The sequence below is a fragment of the Acomys russatus genome, chromosome 26 (assembly GCF_903995435.1).
Source record: "Acomys russatus chromosome 26, mAcoRus1.1, whole genome shotgun sequence".
NCBI lineage: Eukaryota > Metazoa > Chordata > Mammalia > Rodentia > Muridae > Acomys > Acomys russatus.
Window position 1 is genome coordinate 27,661,355 of NC_067162.1, and position 17,614 is coordinate 27,678,968.

The 17,614-nt window shown below is 38.5% G+C and overlaps 1 protein-coding gene across 1 annotated transcript in view; it reads right to left on the bottom strand.

The window, feature by feature from the left end:
* Positions 1-17,614, bottom strand: part of Cdh11 (cadherin 11) — a 105,799-nt gene that overhangs the window by 16,217 nt on the left and 71,968 nt on the right. The window contains exons 7-8 of the mRNA XM_051169144.1: positions 12,786-13,039; positions 2,835-2,971 (exon numbers count right to left, since the gene is read on the bottom strand). Of these exons, the coding sequence (XP_051025101.1) occupies positions 2,835-2,971; positions 12,786-13,039 (391 nt within the window). The remainder of the gene's footprint in view (positions 1-2,834; positions 2,972-12,785; positions 13,040-17,614) is intronic.

Sequence of the window (17,614 nt, forward strand, 5' to 3'; positions counted from 1 at the left end):
GCTCATGGGCTTTTGGAAATGATTAGATGGGGGTGAGGTCTCTGGTGTAATTAAGTACCGATTCATCATTGTGATAGTATTGGGGAAATAATGAAAAGCAGGAGGTAGGGCCAAGTCAGAGGATGGAAGTAACTGGGGCATATTTCATGTCTACCAGGATGTGAGCATCTTTGCTCCATAGCATGTTGCCTACCAAGATGCTCAGCCTCCTTATAGGCCTACAAGAGTGGAGCAAGTTTCATCACGGGCAGAAACTCTGAATCTGTGGGTAAAAGTAAAATTTTCTTCTCTTTATGTTATTCTCCTGGGTACTTCTTACAAAACTGAGGTTTAAAAAAATTAATACATGATTTTGGGGTGGGACGTGGGGCCCAAAAGTGTCTTAAATCAGAAGTGTGTGAAATTTTGTGTAAGGATTTCTGGAATGAATGGCCACTCCTAAACCAAGAAAAAGTAAAACCATTCTCCTAGTTTGGTTGATAATAATTCTAAAGGTTTCTAATACAACCTGGTCCTGCAAACAAGTAGTTTATTGTCACGATTCTCACAGTGAGGTCCCAAGAGCAACATCAAATCCACCTGATCTTTTGTGGCATATATAAATTCATTGGACTCTAGTACAGTTCTATTGAATCAGAGGTTCTCAGGATGGGGCCAAGAACCTTGGTTATAACACAACTGCCATGAGATGTGTTGAGAGAGCCTGACTTACAATCAGGTTCAAGAGTCAAGAGTTAATACCTACGTAAACCGCCACAAGTCTTGAATCTAGGCTGTTGTTTAAGATTCAGCATAATGACCTTATGTTTGAAACTGCTGGAGGCTCTAAGCCATCTGTAATAGCTATTCTTGTCTCTCAAGTTGACCATATCTGGAATTCACTAAAACCCAAATAACTGGGCACACTGAGGGAATATTTTTTGTCTTTTAAAAACTTTTTATTAATTTATTCAGATTACATCTCAATTGTTATCCCTGTGCTTGTCTCTCCGCGTTTCTCCCTCCCTCCCTCCCTCTTTCACTCTATTCTCCTCCCCTAGGTGTGTGACAGAAGGGATTTTTTCCTCTTAATTAAATAACTTGAAATGGGAAAACACACTTCTAGTCAGAACCATTAAGTTTTTAACTTTTAATCCAGATCCTTTACAGTGGTAAGATCTACCTTTACTTTGGACCACACCTTCTGCTGTAGCCTACATAAAGTATACGGAGAACGAGGACTTTCTCTTGGCCTGCCTCTTCTCACTCTCAGTAGCATGTCCATTCCTTCACTAGCACCAGAGCCTGCTTCTTTGGGATTTTGGTGTATACTGGAGAACAGTTAAGACATCCAGCCTCATGAACTACACGACTACTGGATTATTGGACCACTGCTAGATGATAGGCAGTCATTGCTGGGTTAGCTGCAAGTCAGTGTGATCAATTCCATTTCTATATAGAGAGTGATTAATTCTATAAATTCTGATACTCCAGAGAATCCCGATTATACCATTCTTCTGAATACGTTTACAAATCTTCAAAGAAAAAATGAAAACATTTCTTATTGGCTAATTATCTTTCTATATACACAAGGAAAATTAAAATTTAAGAACAACAAACAAACAAACAAACAAAAAAACCCCAAAAAACACAGGGACCTCAGGTAAAACCAAATAATGTTGTTCTAAAAAAAAAAAAAAATACCAAATGTAACAACAAAACGACTTTTAATGGCATTCTTCTATACTCATCGATCAGTGTCTTGCTTAAGTATTACCAAAGAAACTTCCTCTTCAGCAGATGGGAACAAATTTAGAGACCCACTGCCAGGCATTATGCATGGACGGAAAGACCTTGCATCACTCATGCCTAAATGGGGTATCTGCATTAAATCTATTTCTTTAGGGCTCGGGGAACTGTGCAGAACAGGAGGCAGAAGCAGTGTAAGAGCCAGAAGGGTTGCAGGACACCAAGAAAACAGGGCTGTCTAAGTCAACATGATCAACATTCATAAGAACTCAGAAACCTGAGGCAGCGTGCACAAGGCCTGCATTGGTATGCACCTCTGCACAGTTATCGTGGCTCCCAGTTTATTGTTTTTATGGGATCTCTGAGTGTGTGAATGAATAACTATCTCATTCTTGTGGCTCCTTGTGGGCTCTTTTTATTCTATTGGTTTGATTTGTCCAATTTGGATGTGCTAGTTTTTGTCTTATCTTACTATATTTTGTTACTATCTCTTAGAAGCCTGTTTGTTTTCTTTTTTATATTGATTATATTGTATATATTTTTCTTTTTAATATATTGTATTAATTTATTCATATTACACCTCAATTGTTAGCCCATCCCTTGTATCCTCCCATTCCTCCCTCCCTCCCATTTTTCCCTTACTCCCCTCCTCTATGAATGTGACGGAGGAGGACCTCCTCCCCCTGTATATGCTCATAGGGTATCAAGTCTCTTCTTGATAGCCTGCTATCCTTCCTCTGAGTGCCACCAGGCCTCCCCATCCAGGGGACATGGTCAAATATGGGGCACCAGAGTTAATGTGAAAGTCAGACCCCACTTTCTACTCGACTGTGGATCCACTCCCTTTCTGTCTCTCATTGGAAAACAAACAGGCCAAGGACAATACATGCAGATCTAGCCAGTCCTGATGGAACTGTGAGGAATAGAGGGAGAGATGTAATCAGGATATCTTATTTGAGAAAAATTCTATTCCCAATAAAACAGGGAAATTTTTCTAAAACAGAACAAACAGGAAAAACCCATCTCAGCAATTTTATGTTACAGACTACAGTCAGAAGAATTAATATTTGGTAACATCAAATCAGAGCTTTTAGGAGAAGACTTACGGATTTCAGCTGCAAAGACAGAGATGTTGAGCCAGGCAGTTTCCTCTCTATCTAGAGGTTTTGTAGTTTTAATAAAACCATCTTCTGGATTAATCGTGAAAAACCTATCGAGGTCAGTATGACGATCAATGGAATACCTAAACAGAATGCAAATGAGCCAATTAGGTCAAGATATTCACTGCAGCTCAATATTTGAATATTTTCCCCATGTTATATTTAAAGCAACTGCTTTTTCAACTGATCTCATGAGTTAAGTTTTCTTTTTAATCAAATTTATTTTTCAAACTTTACACATGAATCTTTTATAGAAATCATTTTAGTATGTTGGACTTCTTTATTCAGTACAATGAATGAAAACACTGCTTTGCATATTTGATTGAGAAGTATAATAATACGTTGCATATTTCTCCATATTTACTGTAATCACCCATCATCTGAATATTTATGAAATTGCATTTGGGAAGTGAGTTTGCCTCACTCCCAAACTACTCAAAAAGTCACAAATATATGAAACCTTTGCCAAATTTTGGCACATGAAATATTAAATAGTTTCAAGTTTATCTAAATTCATCATCAAAGAACCATTTATAGCTCTAAACATCAGTATTTTGCCACACTTAAAGAAAAGTGCTAGTTTTTTGTTGCATGGTTTTGTTTTGTTTTTAGTTTAGTTTACTTAGCCATAGAGAACTATAGGTAATTTGATTCTGACTTCCAAGGTACAAAGGCAGCCAAGGCTAAGCTGGTTACTTGCAGGCCATCCTCTCTGTACGTTACCAACTGTGCTACACTTCATAGAGAAGGGCAAAGGCTTTTTTTTTATATCAAGTCCTATTCACTTGGAAGTTTGTCTCTTTCAGAAAAAGAAAGGTTCTCAGGATATTAAGGATCTACATGTAAGGTCAAGTGGAAGATGGGGAACAGAAGGTGACTTTGACTCAGGTGAGGTGGGTTAACTTAGCCAGACTTGGCACATACTAGCATCTTAGTTTTAACAGGTTTGCTAAACTTAAAAGGTCCTGCCAACCCATTTCACCCTACCAACCCCAAAGTGAAGAAGAACAAAAATGAGTCATACAAACAGCATGCTGGGCTTCAAAAGTGTGTAGTTTCCTGCTCTTAGACATATGTTCTCCTGAAATGTATAGAATATGTGTATTTTAAGGCATCAGCAAGGGTTAAAAGTATAAGAATATCAGAAGAAGCAAGGATTAAGGATATCAAAGAGTTTAGTCTCCTAAATTTATACAGGATGAGATTTGTAAATGGGATGTCTATTTTCTGAGAATCCAATATTGTGGGCCAGGTCTTACTATCTCTGATCAGTCACATCCTTTCCAGGAAAGACAGTCACTCATGGGGGTGGCAACTTTATAATATCCAAAACATGAGGTCACTCATGATGGACTTTGAGTCTACAGCTCCTTAAGAGAAATAAAGTATTCTTTTTTGCCTGAGATGAACTTCAACTTGATCTTGCATTTCATCAAACCCAGCAGAAGCTTTCTAGCTGAGTCTGCAGCAGATAACTCCATATCCAATAATAACAGAAGATGTGTCTCCTGCCATATGGCAGCTTTCTATTCAAATAACATGATGGCACATATTCAATAAGGAAGATGGTAAGGAAGCTTATATCCTACAGATATAATAATGGTCCATGGATCTGAATTTTGGAAAATATTAATTCTAGTCATTTCACACTATACACAATCTAAGTGATATAGTTTTGAAGAACTCACTTAAAAATGCTTAACTTCAGCATATTTATATTTAAACCATAACAGGAATTGTACCTAACTTTATATTGTATGTGAGAATTAAACGAAGCATCTTCAGGCCTCACTGACATTAAGCAATGCAACCTATCATAGCTGCTATTTTAGTTGTTGCTCCTGCTACTGTTTTATGGAGGAGAAAATATGAAAGCTCTTGAATGTCAGAGGGTAACCTCCATCCTGTAGCCAATAAAGATCCATGGAAGACCTTTAAGAAAATAAACAAATAAATGAAATCTGAAAAATGAAGTGATTATTCAGGTAATGTAGGAAAGATGATCTAAGAAAATGAGAGCGGAGAAAATTTAAGAATTAGCTGTAGAGCCGGGTGTGGTGGTGCTGGTTGTTGTAAGGGAGCCAGTGGGGTTATACATCTGTGCATACATAAATGTATCTGTGTAGTCAGGGATACTTGTATGTACATGCACATTTAGAGACAGCATTTTTTTGTGGGTTCTTAAGATCCAACTAAGGTTTTTATGCTTCTAAAAAAGGTACTTTACTGACTGAGATATCTCTGAGCCCTTCTTTTTTATGTTTAAATAAGACTAGAAGCCAGGTGGCCCAGAGAACTACAGTAGAACCAAACACAATTAAAAAAACAAAGTGCCAATGAAATTATTCTTAACGGTATTTCTCTAAACTCATAGATTTATGCCTAGCCCTAGTCCAGTCATCATCACTGAGACTGCCTCTAGCAGCTGATGGGAGCACACGCAGGGTCCCATAGCAAACATCGGGCATACATCAAGGAACACCACAGAAGAGTGGGAGGAAAGACTGTAGGAAGTAGAGGGGTCAGCGACATCAGGAGAACGCAGCCAACAGAATCAACTATGTCCTGCTCTTAGGTGCTCACAGAGATACAAACAGCAGTGATGGACCCTATGTTAGGTCTTGCATATACATTTGTGGGTGTTTAGATTGCGGTTTTGTCCCACTCCTAACATTGGTAATGAGGGCACCTCTGACTCTTTTGCCTGCTCTCAGAATCCTTTTGCTCATACTGGGCTGCCTTGATATGATGGTTTGTGCCTAGTTTTATTGCATCTTGTTATGTTGTGTTCAGTTGATATCCCTGGGGTTCCTGCCTTTTTCTGAATGGAAATGAGGAGTAGAGGATCTGGAGGGAGGGAGGAGACTGGGAGACTAGGCTAGGTCCTGATGTATGGTATGAGAGAATACTAAACAAAAAAGCACAGGAAATGTAAGCTGTCATCTATCTTTATTGTTTCTCTACAGTCTGAAACCTGAACTCATGGCATTACTGATGGCTCTCTATCATCAGTAGAGAGCTATATGATTCTCCCTGGCCACATGCATCTTTAGGAAGAGTAACTGAGCCAGTGAAGAAAAGAAATCAGGGATAAAAATGAACAGCACATGTATCATAAATCAGAGAATAAGGGGCACTAACTTCAATATTAGAATGAGCGAAAATCCTATAGGTGAGTGAACTTAGAGAGAGTTCGAAGTCAAAACACTGAGCCTTAGGGAACCCCCAGTGCTGGGAAAGTGATCAAAGACTAAGCAAGACACTAGGCAGGAGGCAGGAACAAGAGAATATTGAGGAAACCAAGGAGAAAGAATGTTTCAGTAAGAAAATAAAATGCTAACCAAAACTGTGTCAAAAGCTATAGACTCTGAGAAAAGAGATCTACAAATATGCAAGAGACTCAGAGTTTGGGGGTGTGTGTTGGGAGATGGCTCAGTCATTAAATCACCTCTTATATGTATAGGAGGACCTGAATTTAGGTCCTCCTCACCCACATAAAGACCCATCACGGTGACACCTATCTACAACACCAGTGCTGGGGTGACAAACACAGACAGATTTTTGGTGCTTGCTATCTAGCCAGTCTAACTAATTGGTGAGCTGTAGGTTCAGTATGAAACTTTACCTCAAAAAGAAAATAAGGGAAAAAGAAAAAAGAAAAGAAAGAGGGAAATAGATGTACATTTGCACACATAAATATGCACCCTATGAAAAAAATACACAACACCCAACATATACATTAACTTACACACACACACACTGACATACACATAATTTTTAAGAGTAAATGATAGTATAAAGTCTTAACTTCATGCTAAATTCAGTAATACATCTAAGGATTGAAAAGAATAATCAGGACATTAGGTGATTAAAAAAAAAGTTCATTCAGTATAAATGTGTGTCCACTTGCAATTTCGCTGGCGTTTCTCAAAACAGAAACCCAAGTGGGTAGGGCAGACACTTGGCTCTATTTGGTTATTGAGAATCTGTGGGTAATTACAGACTTGGAAATTGCCTGCACGCACAGAACAGCTAGCACTGAAAACATGACCCAAATAAATGGATTGCAGATGTGCAGCCCTGGGGACAATGAAGTGTGGGACAAATAAGTAGTTGCTCCAAGTGTCTTTACATTAGTGCTCTTCTAAAAAGTCACCAGAACATCTTGACATTGTAGGCCAAACGCTAATTGTATTAACTCATAACTAGGAACATACGGCAATAGTTCAAAGGCACAGCAAGGGTCTCCTGCCATTTCATAAGGAACTTCTTTTACCAAAAGAACAGGATAGCCAGTGTTTCTGGGGAAATGTTTTTGTTACCAATGGCCTATAGCTAAGAGAGCTGCCTGAAGCTAAAATAGATCTGGATTAGAATGCAGTCTCCAACACGGGTCACATGAGCTTAAGCAGGTCATATTATCCCTCTGATCTTAGTGTTCCCAGCAACTGACTCCTGAAGCAGTCTGAGCCTCAAAGTGACCTAAGGATTTAGAAAAACTGCCTTAAATGTATTGTTTTGATTCTAAGAAAAGAATTAAAAAAATTTATCTTTCAGCAATAAGGAAACTATTCTAAAATGCAATATATGACTGCCATTTTGAAACAATTGGACACTGGGCACCTTTGCCCAGAATGAATTCAAATTTAATAGGGAGGTGAGGAAGACCTTGGACACGTGATCTTTCAGCTGCCACCTCTGGAGCACCAGGATTATATGGCCACACCTCTGTTGTGCACTTATGTCTGGGGTTCAAACCACGGAGGCTCAGGTATGTTAGCCATAAGTTCTACCCTGAATCTCATCTTGAATGCCCATTTTATTCATGAAATGTGTATATTCCATGCTGTGTTGCAAACTCCTTCTATTTACATCCCCTTGTTTTCAGTGTTGTTTTGCTTTTATCTGTGGCTGCAGCATGGTAAAGGATTGTTTTTATTCTTATGTAAGAGTTGTAGAGATGCATAGTTTTGATGGTGCGTCAGTAAATGTTTACATCGTGCAATTTTCAAATCAAACTCATTAACATTTCATCATCTTGAGCTTATCATTTCTTCCACTGGGAACATCCAAACCCTTTTCAAGATACATAACCAAGCGTTCATATTGTTAATGTTAGTCACGGTCACACTCTTTTTTTTTTTTTCTTTTTTTTTTATGATTTATTTTATTAATTTATTCTTGTTACATCTCAATGGTTATCCCATCCCTTGTATCCTCCCCTTCTTCCCTCCCTCCCATTTTCCCATTATTCCCCTCCCCTATGACTGTTCCTGAGGGGGATTACCTCCCCCTGTATATGCTCATAGGGTATCAAGTCTCTTTTTGGTAACCTGCTGTCCTTCCTCTTGTTTGCCGGTGTACTAGAGTTTATTCTTCCTATCTAACGGCAATGCCGAGTCTATTGAGCAAGCGCTCCCCGGGTTCCCAACCTTTCTAGTCTCCCTCGCGTCCCTAATCACTACTACACACAGAATATGCCTGAGATTTGATATGCTACATATGAGTGAGATCATGTACTATTTGTTTTCTATTGCTTTGGTTGGTTGGTTGGTTGGTTTTATCGCCTGGCTCATCTCACTGAAGGGAATGTCCCCCTGGTTCTTCTTTACTCCTGAAAATGAAAATGATAGAATTTCATGATTTCCTTTATTGCTGAACAGCTCTTAACTGTGAGTATTCAAAACAATTTCCTGTCTGTTATCTGTGGGTGTGCATCTAGTTTGCTTTGTATCTTGGCTACTATGAACAGTGCTGCAATGAACATGGAGGTACAGATGTCCTTTAAAACTTACAGATTCCATTTCTTTTATATGGATGCACTATCATAACAGTGCTAGACCATATGGTAGCTCTAGTGTTGATTCTTGAGCCTCCAGTGCCATTTTATGTAATGGGTATACCAAGAATCTACATTCTTATTGACAGTGAATGAGTCTCTCTCCCTTCATTTTCTTGCTAGCGTTTTTCTCTTTTGCTTTTGTTTCCTGGCCCAGAATGTTCATTTTAATTTAGGCAAGGGGAAATTCTTTTTATTAAACATTTTCTATTCTTTACATTATACATTTATATTATTACATGTATATACAATAAGCTGCCTAGTGCAAGAAGAACCATGACACGATCAGGAATTATATAAATGTTACATTCTTAGTGTTTTGGCTATTTGTATTTGACAGCCTTGAAGAAAACATCTTTCCTATCTTGGTGCATCTAAAACTCTGAATGTAAATCAATCTCCATCACATCATTTTATTATCAACTTAAAACATCTATCTAGACCTAAAAACATCTTAACCCGTGAACAACTTTCATTTACATTTGCTTGGCTATTTAATACTATCTTATGAATGTACATGCACATAAATGTAGGGTTATGTGTGTGCATGTTCATATGTGTGTACCTGCATGTAGGAGCCCGAGAACATCTTTGAGGTTATATCTTAAAGTCTGCCCATTTTGGTTTTGGAGACAAGATTTCTCCTTTGCTTGGAGTTCACCAAGTAGGCTAGGCTGGCTTGGCAGTGATCTCTAGGGATTTTTATCTCATCTCTGCCTTCCTAGTGCTAGGATGACAATCATGCTCTGCCAAACCAATGTTTTATGTATATGTGCAAGTGTGTGTGTGTGTGTGTGTGTGAGTATGCATGTGTGTGTGTGTACATGTATATGAACATGTTGTGTTGCTTTGATTACTTTTGATATTGTTTGTGTGTGTGTTTCTGTCTGTTTTTTGAGGGTGTGGAATGTACGTGCTTGTGAGGCATGTGGAGTGTGGAGGCCAGAGGACAACATTAGGTGTCTTGCTTCATTTCTCTCCACTGTATTCCTCTGAGGCAATGTCTCTCACTGAACCTGGAGCTAGGCTGGAAGCCAGCGAGTCCCAGAGGTCCACTTGTCTTTACCCCAACCATGCTGGGGTTACAGATGCACAAAGCCACGCTTGATATTTTGTGTGGATTCTGAGGGTTTGAACGTTAGCCTTCATGGTGGTACATGAACCACTCCTACTCACTGAGATATATAACCAGCCAACATATGGCTTTACAACAAATGTGGGTTCTGAAAATCAAACCCAGATCCTTATGCTTTTAAGAATAGGTGAGCTATTTCCCCCAGCACTTATTACATAATTGTATCCTGTTTGCACATTTTTACTATATAAATCTCACATTAAGTCTTTTTGTAGGTTGCTTGGATATATTGGGGATTCCCAGTATATGTTCAATACAAATTTGTTGAATAAATGCCAAAAGGAAATGTCACCATTTGTAGACTCAAATGTTTCTAAGGCAAACCATTGCCATCAATTTATTCATTTAGAAAACAGTTGCCCATCCTGGGGATAAACCACAGTTAGTGAAATAATTCATGATTACCTAGAGCACAAATTAGCAACATCCAATGGCAAGGGCTAACTAACCAACACTTCAGACTGTGAAGGATGCAGGGTCTCTGCATGAAAGGATCTATGGACAATGCAAAATAATGCTGCTATTACTTGCCCACAAACAGTGATGTAAAAAATAATGAAGGAATCACAGTTGCTCATTTGAAAACTTCTTCTAAAGTTACAGTAAGCAAAACTGTGTGGCACTAGCACATGGATAGACACACATATAAGGGGATACAAATTGAGAGTCCAGAATCTGTCTACCCACATGCAAAGTCACATGATGAGCTTTTCAACTAGAACACACATTGTCATCAACTTGAAATAAACCAAAGATCAAATTAAACTCTAAAACTATAAAATTTTGTCAAAGGAAATACAGCTGTAGATATTTTTCAGTTTATGTAAAATAGGCCATAATTTCTTATATCTGACAAGTAAAGTAGCAGCAACAAAGGAAGAAAAGAGTGTGCTTAATCATAATTAAAAATATTTTTGCCTCTGCAGAAACAGAAAAAATTAGAGGCAGTTCACAGAATGAGAGAAAATATTTGCAAATGAAATAAGGCTCTAAGACAGCCAGGATATATAATGAATTTTTATAATTCAACAATAAAAAGACAGTTAATACAATTACATAATGGGAAAATGATTTAAATAGCTGTTTTTCTCCAGAAGACACAGACTGCTACTAAGTGTATGTTAATATGGATACTTCCTATCAGTATCTGTCAGTGAAACAACCATGACAAATGGTTCAGAATTTGTTAAAGTACCTAGAACAAAACAGATGTAAGCCACGTGGATGACACCATTGGAAAGTGGCATATCCACTGTGGAAAACTTGGTGGCTGCTCAGAAATTTAAACACAGGCTTGCTATATGACTAAGCATTTCTACCTCTAGTTACATAGCCAATAGAAAGACATTGCATGTATGCAAATATTTGTGGAACAATGTAAACTGAAGCAGTATCTGTAAAATCCAATAGTTAAAAGCACATGAATGTCCGTGTAATGATAGATATATAAGATACTTGATATTCATACAGTGGAATATTATTGGCAATCAAAATGAATTTCAGATGTAATCTACAATGTTATTGATTCTCCAAAAGATACTAATTGGAAGCACCCAGTTTTGTAAGATCACATGTGGCATTAGTTTACTTGAGTGAACCTAAATACCTGTATGCTTTGAAAGGATGTATACTACACTTTATGGTATAGAAATTTTCATCAGGAAATAAACAATGAAGGAAAGGAGGAGACGACATACATGGAGAAGGAGAGAGAAAGGTAAGGATAATAAAGCATTGTGTCTAGATTTGGCTGGAAGGGTAAATCTCGGATAAGACAGACACAGCCCCATTTGAGACGAGTACAGTATGCTCTGCACCACCAGGTGGAAAGCAGAGATTCCCAGTTTAAAGACAACATATAAATGGTGGGAATTAGGAGTGAACACACCTGCTTCAGAGAATGACTGAGCTGAGTTAGGGGATTGAAGAGGATGTCTAAAGGAGATACTAGATTGTTTTGGCAGGAGAATTCATGAGCAATAACCCAGTCACTGAGTTTTTCTGCTTTTCAAGCATGTGCTTTTTGAATGTGCATCTTATTGCAGTCATTTGGCTACAAGGTTGATGTCAGTATGGTGTGCGGAAGCCTAGATGCAGAAATGTCCTGAGAAGGCGGATGGAGATGGAAGAAACAAAGTACAGGTGTGGCCATGGAGAGGATAAAAGATAACCCAGGCTATGAAGCTGGACTTCACCCAAATTCAAATTTGCACCCTTTAAATATCTTACATCTGTGGTTCAAATCCCTTCTCAGCCTCATTCTCATTACTCTGCCATCTTGCTCACCAGCCTCAAAGCTCAGTAACTCTAGTCTAGGAAGGAGAAGCAAGATTCTGCATGTCTTTGCTGAATAACAGAAATAAAATCATGTGATGGGCACTCTAATGCCTTTGCAAAGTGTTCAGCTGGGGTTAGACAGCGCTTCCCTATGACATGCACCAAATCACAAATTATACAATCCTCTTTGGTTCATTATATATAACCCCATTTTAAAAATCAGTTTATGGGACTACAGTTCATATAAGGACAAAGTTGGGAGGGTAAATTGAATCATATGTCTAACATACCTACTAAAGTCAGTGGTGCTTAAGGAGATAGAAAATATGAGATAAATACTATAATTAATTTATAGTAATTATTTATACTGTATCAGGTTCCATAAGGCACTAGATCTGGCTAATGGTTATATCAGCTAGCATACATTAGGAATATGTTTCAGAAAAAACTAAATAGCTTGAAGCCTACCCAAAATGTTAGTACCAGAAATGAAATGGACTTACATCTTACAAATTTTAACTTTGCTTAAAATCTATTGTATCTGGATATGTTTTGAAATGGAAGGCTATGGTTCCTGTTAGGCTCTTTCCAAACTTCCTGTCTCTAAAGTTTCCCATGTGAGTTCTTAAGGCAAACGCACATGTACCTTATTGGACTGTTGGCAGCATCCGGGTCTTTGGCATGTACTCTCCCAACCACAGTGCCAGCAGCTGCATTTTCTTGAACTTCATGGATGTAACTTGGGGCCAAGAACATGGGAGGCTCATCAGCATCTTCTACTGCAATCTTGACAGTCACAGTGTCCTTGAAAGGTCCATTGCTGATGAACTTTGGATCAATGTGTACATTGGCCGCCTCTACCTTCAAGCTGTAAGCTCTTTTGGTTTCAAAATCTACAGGCTGGTAGGAATAAAAAGAAGATTGACAACCAGTTCCTTGAAAGAATAATGGAAAATAAAGACCTGATTGGTTCACTGGGTGAAGCAAACTGTTTCTCAAGGAGAGAAAAATCTATGCCAATTCAATAGTCAATAATATAAGTCATGAAGTCAGAAAATAAGAACAACCCGTTATTGAAATATGAGGTTGTACACAACACAAGGAATATGGCAAACACAAAGGTGCCACTACACATAAAGCCAACTGCACTCTCTACAGACACCAAGAAGGGAGTTAACATTTATTTCGTACCCACTCTGAGAAGTGCTACAAATATGAAAATCAAAGTATCCATTATGTCTTAGCCTCAAAGACACAGGTGTGTTCTATTTAGCAACTACCCCCACACTGCCTGCTGCATGAACCCACATGTTTTAGCTTCATAATACTAATGACTTCACTTCTTTTGTTTAGTTTTGAATAGATTGTGTTTCCCAAGATGACAACCTTACCAGCACATTCGTAGGACTATTTATCATAGTTTATGGACAGATTTTGGTAGGTGGGCTGTTAGATAATGTTGATTTACTCGCCCCTGCCCTTTTCATATGTATATCTGTGTGCATGTCTTTCAGACTTACAGAGAGTCTCCCTCAATCTTTCTCCACTTTATATGTGGACATGCACTCACACAAGGCCTCTCAAGTGAACTCAGAGCTCCTTTATACTATACAGTAACTAACGGAGCTAGCCGGCTTGCTCCAAGGATCCCAGGTCTGCACCTTTAGGGCAGTATAATCACAAGCAGACTGCTCCACTAACCCATTTTTAAAAATAAGTTTGGGGTATCTGAAAGCCTGTCTTTATGTATACTGTTTATGCATCAAGGGCTCTAACCACTGAGCAATCTCTTAAGTCCTACTCACTTATTTACATAATTTCGCCTTTCCAAAATCATGAATCTTGGACATTTCTGAATTGTGCTAATATTTTTAACATGCTCTTCTTGTGTTTCCTGGTCCTCATTTTGATATAAGTTCACAGCTTTCCAGCTAAAATGGAATGCCATAACTTTGTTCTGCGTGCACTAATTATTAGGTTACCTTCTCTTAGGGTAAAGTATTAACAGTGAAGGCACTTCTCTTCCTTTTGGTCAGGAAATATATATATGAAAACTTGGTCCATTTATAGAATAACAAGTATAAGCAGAATGCCACTCAGAGGTGACATTTGAATGGACACAATGACAGGAAGGCTGATGATAAGTACCATTTACTTCTGGATAAGCAATACAGAGAGTTAGAAAAGGGTGAAAACCAAATTCTATTGAGCCCCAACACCTAAGAAACCACTTCCAAAGCAATATTTCAATGAGGCAGAACTAACAAATTTTTGGAATAATTTTGATTTTTTTTTTAGGCTTGCATCCACCGTCTGTGCAGTTGTCATTTGCCTAGCAAATACTTATTCAGAATAGATATACAACCACAGGCTTAGGACCGACCTAGTTCTTTGTTTCTTCAGACCCAAGACCATCATCATTTCAGAAAGTTTAAGCGTATTCAGCATCGTTTACTCTGTTACCTCCTATCTTCATCTCCCTGTCATCATGGACCATACCTTTTTACTACGGCTAAGCCTATCCTCTAATTTTCCATCATTTTACCTTCCCTGGTGGGTCCCAGAAACCCCTAGACTCTTGGACGTATTGCTGAGAGGCAGAAATGAATGATAGTTATAGATTTGCATTATAAGGCTGCTGCAGTTTCTCAGAAATCTCTGTAATGTCTCGACTGAATCATGCATTGGAATATGATAATTCTGTGACTGGGTGATTTGTAATCAGAAGAGGCTCATATTCCCAGAGCAAAGCCTTTTGAACTTGATGAAGGCATATGCCTAACAACTCAGATATTTGTCACCATTCAGTAGAAGAAAGCCCTCTTTGTGTCAGGTTTCACAGTCATACTATAGTCTTAACTGGCTGGCTGTATCCAGATCTCTCCATGCTAAGATCTCCAGATATTTGCAAAGGTTTCTATGGAGCATCTTTTCCCACAGTAGTGAGACCCTGGGAAGTACTCTGGAAGTGATCCCAGCCTCATTGCCCTGAACAGCTGTGTGTGGTCTCAGAGCTCCCCTTCACTGCTAATGAACCCACTGAGCCTTGTTGATCTTTACCTCACTGTAACCAGGATGGACTGCATCATGTAGTCACGTGCATCAATCATTTTACTGAATGAAAGGCAGGGCTGGTGCCCGAATAACATTTTAGCATTTATTTACAATAAATTCCCCTTATCCTTCCAAACAGGATTTGAGGTGGTTCCCCATGTGGACATTTATACCCATGTTATGAATAGTTGAAATAAAACTAAATGAGGCGACACACTGCATAAGCCATAAAAACCTTAATGCCCACCCCAGCATACTAATCCTCACCTCAGAAAATCCCCCCTGAGGGATTCATTCAACAGAAATGCAAACAAACAATATTGAAAATGCATAATATTTGTTATGTGTAATAGAAGGTTATATCTAATCTGGGCGAAATGTACACATAGAACAGCAAATCCAACTGTGAGATTTTATTAAGGAAATCATGGTCCATCGATAGGATGGGATGTAATGTAGTCATTAAAAATGATTATGTGTGTTATATAACAGCATGTAAAGTGTTTATGATGTGACATTAAGTTAACAAATCAGATCACCCTAGGACTGGAAGCAAGCAAAATGTGTACAGCTTCAGAGACCAAATAAAATAGAAATAACATTGTTTGATTAAAAGAAAGAATGCTTTAGGTGTCTTCTATTGCTGTTCTCACACTACCTCGCAAGTTTATTTGGTTTAAAATAAAGAGCTCAGAAGCTGTGCATGCATTTGTTTACAGTGGGTAGGATTTCTACCTGGCTGAGGGTACCGCAATAGACAGATGGTTGGGGTTTTCTTCCTGACAGATGCCAAACCACGTAGAAGCTAATCTGTATTTTACATTGTTCGGCAGCACATAACTGCACATAGAGTGGTCATATATACTTAGAACACTATTTTTGTTTTCTTTGCCCTGAAACTCTGAACCTGGCTCAGAGGTCTATCTACAAACACTACTTTGGAAAGTATTTTTTGAAAATAAATCTGTTAAGTATTTCAGCTACCTAAGGAATGGCTGTCCCATATGGTCTTATACATTAGCTATTTTGACTGTATGGGCAGCAAGACCGTTGAGTAGATAACATTTAGGAATTTATCTAAAGTATATTCTTTTCTTTCGAAACATGACTGGAGGCAGCTCCCTAAGTCCTCAAGGTCCCTGGCACTTCTTGTCACTTAATGTTATGCCTTCCTCAGCTTTTGAAACCTCTCTTTTCCACCCCAGCAACAGTTTTTCAACTGGTCCTACTGTGTGTTTCCACTCTAAGGAGTGAATGACTTGCACTCTCTTCATTGTGCCCTGTTCTCACTGAAACAAGTCTTTCCCAAGCCTGGTTTCTGCCCTCTTTTCTCCTTGTCAGTTAGGGAAAGTGCTGCTCAGCTGTGAGGAATCAAGTCAGCATACAATCCTCTTGGAAGCGATTTCTGGAGACTAGGGCTGCTCTCACACATTTTCCGATTGTCGAGTTTTCAACTTCAGCCATTCCAGAGGTGTTTGATAAAAATTAGAGCAGTATTTTTTAACCATTACCATAACAGTAAAGTGAGGGACAGTGTGTGTCTGCTAGCCTATTCATGAAGAATGTTCTGCTATGAGCTCACATTGTATAGAACATTCCTCTACAACCAAGACTTATGAAGCCTGAAACATCAGTACTGTCGAGACTGCAGAAAGTTCTCCCATCATTACCAGCTTTCTGCAAAAATCTCCTGTTAGTTTGTGACTCCCTGTGACTAGCACTCTATCTCTTGTTTGATTCCCAGCTTTCACCAAAGCCTGCTTGCCAAATAATTATAACTGATTAACTCAGGAGAAAATAAACAAGTGAATCAAAAAGTGAATGAAAATGTCACATTAAAGAAATTCTTTAAGATACAAAAAGATTTCTATATGATCTCTCCACATGCCTTTATATTATTAGATTGCCCATAATGTCTTCCAAAAGAACCCATAATTTTAGTCTACCATTTTCACATTTAATTGCTTTTTCCTGTTGGGCATTTGGAACTTTGTGGTATGAGTTAAGGCAAATCTTCTCTTCCAAATTAAATAACAGCCTACATTGTCTTAAATTTAAATGTCAGTGCTTTGTAAAAAGCTTATCCCGCTCCCTGTAATAAACAGTGAATTGGGGGAAAGTGCACAAATTAATCATATGCAAGGAGCTCATTTGCCATGTATGAGTTTCATGGGTGTGATTTAAATGTTTCAGGATTTTAGAGAACAGTATGTGTTTATGCCCTGAAAACAGTGGAATCAGGTGACAGTATTTGCATAATCAACTCCTCAATTACTTGAGCAGCAAAGGACAGGCGGCAGGAATCGCTGATGTCAACATTCACGTGTCAGTGTCGTGTGGAAGGGGTAGTAATATTAATTAGTGGAAAAAGTTGACAGCCACACACAGTTCACAAAGCTACTTTTTCAAAAGAGACACCAG